General features: G+C 39.5%; 1 protein-coding gene across 1 annotated transcript; it reads left to right on the forward strand.

Annotated features, from left to right (window-relative positions):
* On the forward strand, positions 1-1,534 carry LOC137737551 (V-type proton ATPase 16 kDa proteolipid subunit-like). The gene is made up of 3 exons (XM_068477073.1): positions 1-211; positions 300-585; positions 1,057-1,534. The coding sequence occupies exons 1-3, from the start codon at positions 130-132 to the stop codon at positions 1,187-1,189; spliced, it is 501 nt and encodes a 166-aa protein (XP_068333174.1). The 5' UTR covers positions 1-129; the 3' UTR covers positions 1,190-1,534.
* The last annotated feature ends 1,379 nt before the right edge of the window (positions 1,535-2,913 follow it).

The following is a 2,913-nucleotide window of genomic DNA, read 5'->3' on the forward strand; positions in this document are numbered from 1 at the left end:
TTACTTTCTGAGGCTGAGATACACCCGTAAACGCTCAAAGGGATCTTCGCGGAGAGGAGAGGAGAGGAGAAAACAAATCCATCAAAGCCCAGATCCGATCAAAGAATATCTGTCCGTAAATCGAGGAGAATGTCTTCTTCAACCTTCAGTGGCGATGAAACGGCACCGTTCTTCGGGTTCCTCGGCGCCGCCGCGGCCCTCGTCTTCTCCTGTATGTTCCTATTCGGCCCAGATCTAAGCACCTAGGGTTTGGTCCGGGCGGATATAGGGATTTTGATCAGATTTTGTGTGTTTTGCAGGTATGGGAGCGGCGTATGGGACGGCGAAGAGCGGAGTAGGAGTGGCGTCCATGGGAGTGATGAGGCCGGAGCTGGTGATGAAGTCGATCGTGCCGGTAGTTATGGCGGGAGTGTTGGGTATTTACGGACTCATCATCGCCGTCATCATCAGTACCGGTATCAACCCCAAGGCTAAGTCCTATTACCTTTTCGATGGCTATGCTCATCTTTCCTCTGGTCTAGCTTGCGGCCTTGCCGGTCTCTCTGCCGGTATGGCTATTGGCATTGTCGGTGATGCCGGTGTTAGGTAACATCTCTCGTTCTATCTCGGTATTTCCGGATTCTTTCTCCATTTTGCATTGCTTCAATCTGGTTTAGGATGTTTGTACTCATTGTGCTATTTTAACCTGTCACTGCTTGTATAAATTGCAATACAACATCGATTTGATTGTTTAAGAACCGGGTTTTCTGTGGTGTGCCGTGCTTGTATTTACTGGTTCTTAGTAATAGCAGTCTGCTTTTTCATATGCCTGGTGTTATATTATCGAATTTGTGACATATTAAGTGCTGACTTTCCCATGGTTGAAGGCCATCAAAGGTATATCGCAACTAAAAACCAGTTGGAGATTTTGAAGTGTGTTTATATAGAAGCTATAGTTGTCAGTCAGTTTTCCTGAGCATTCATGAATTGTCTTTACTGCCGTGTTACTCATATTTGGTATCTTATTGCGTTTCGATTGAGAGTTTCCTCCTCTAATGTCATTTTGGTATTATGCAGAGCCAATGCACAACAGCCAAAGCTTTTTGTTGGAATGATCCTCATTCTCATTTTTGCCGAAGCACTGGCACTGTATGGTCTGATTGTTGGTATCATTCTCTCTTCCCGATCGGGTCAGTCAAGAGCTGACTAGAAGGTGTGCTTGGTGGCGTTTTCGGTTGCTGCCTTTTATCAAGAACTACTTTACTGTTTTGGTTAAAAGTTGTAGTTTTGTTTCGAAGGTGCGGTGCAGCTGATTCAGGTATGGTGTGATTGATGGTGTCTTCTACCAGGTGGATTGTAGTAGTATTTATGTGCTAAAGGTGGTAGAAATAGAATTAGCTATTAGTTTTACTTCCGAATAAGTTTGCGTTGTGTTTCACGATCCCATGATGTATTGAGAAATCGAATTAAACATTTATTTGTTCAAGTTTATATAGCCTGTATCATTGTGTTTAGAACATTCGTTCTTATTTTACTCTGGATTTGTTGGCCAGTAGTTATGTGTTGCAATACCGATTTATTGGCATGGTCCGTTAAGTATTTTTTGTTTAATTTATGAAGGTGAAATAATTTGAGAAATCCAATGCATGGGTGAATGTATTTTTAGGTCTCTATCTGATCAAATCAAACCCGTGTGAACATGGTAAGAGTGAGTTTGGAGCTGTGTGTTTGGGTTGACGTAAGGGCTCATTTGGGCGTCGTTTGGTATATAGGATTGAATTGAATAATTCATTATGCTCACGGCTTTACTGATGATATAAACTTAACATTTGTAATACCCACGGAAAGAATTATAATGGGTAAGTTTCTTTCATGTTTAGTTTCTTGGATTAATTTTTAGGTCATCTCCAACCGACCCGGTCAAGGGGTCATAGGTCTGAAAATAGCTAAGAAAGACACAAAAACGGTCTCTAACAGAGGGCTAGGTCAAATGACTTGTGGGCCCCATCGGGCCAAAACCCCCAAATCAGGCCAGCAAGCTGGCCATTTCTAGCCAGCACGTCCTCCAGCGCCAGAATGTTAAACTTGACATTTTGCTAGCCATCTAGCTTTAGAATGTCAAGCTTGACATTTTGCCAACCCTCCAGCACCAGAATGTCAAGCTTGACATTTTGCCCGCCCTAGAACTCGTCCCATTGAATGCCAACGGCTACTTGGCATCAGCATGACTCTAGCTAGCTAACGTTATGCTGCTGTCAGGTTACCATTGGAATTTGATTTTTTTTTTTTTTTTTTTTTTTGACGATTTAAAAAAAAAATTCTAATTTTTTTTGTTCTTATATTTACCTACATCATTCCTTCACCATTGAAAGCTGAATATAAGAAGTGCTACGTATATAAGAATTTTATCTAAAATTTGCACAACCAATTACATTTTGACACGTGACACTCGAAATCTTATCTGAAAAATTATTAAGATTACATAAAGATAAGAAATCTGGAGAGTTACTCACTTTAACGACACATGTCACTCGAAATCCTATCCGAAAAATTATTGAGATTACATAAAGATAAGAAATCTTGAGAGATACTCATGTTAGCAACACGTATCACTTGAAATTATATCCAAAAAATTATTGTGATTATATAAAGATAAGAAATCCGAATGCTTATTCATTTGGCGACAAGTGACACTCTAAATATGTTCGAAAATATTATTTTAATATGGTAGTTTAATTTAATTAACCATGTTAATTTAATTAAAATAATAAATTATATTTGGTTTATGACCCTTTGACCCCCTTGATTGAAGATGATTTTTTGTTAAAGGGTTATGTTTGGCCTATGACCTCCTCAGTTGGAGATGGTATAAAATATGGCTTAGCGATGTTTATTAAAATATAATTTATTGCATGGCTATAGGGTTAAAGGGAG

Source organism: Pyrus communis, chromosome 1 (genome assembly GCF_963583255.1).
Source record: "Pyrus communis chromosome 1, drPyrComm1.1, whole genome shotgun sequence".
Classification (NCBI taxonomy): Eukaryota; Viridiplantae; Streptophyta; class Magnoliopsida; order Rosales; family Rosaceae; genus Pyrus; species Pyrus communis.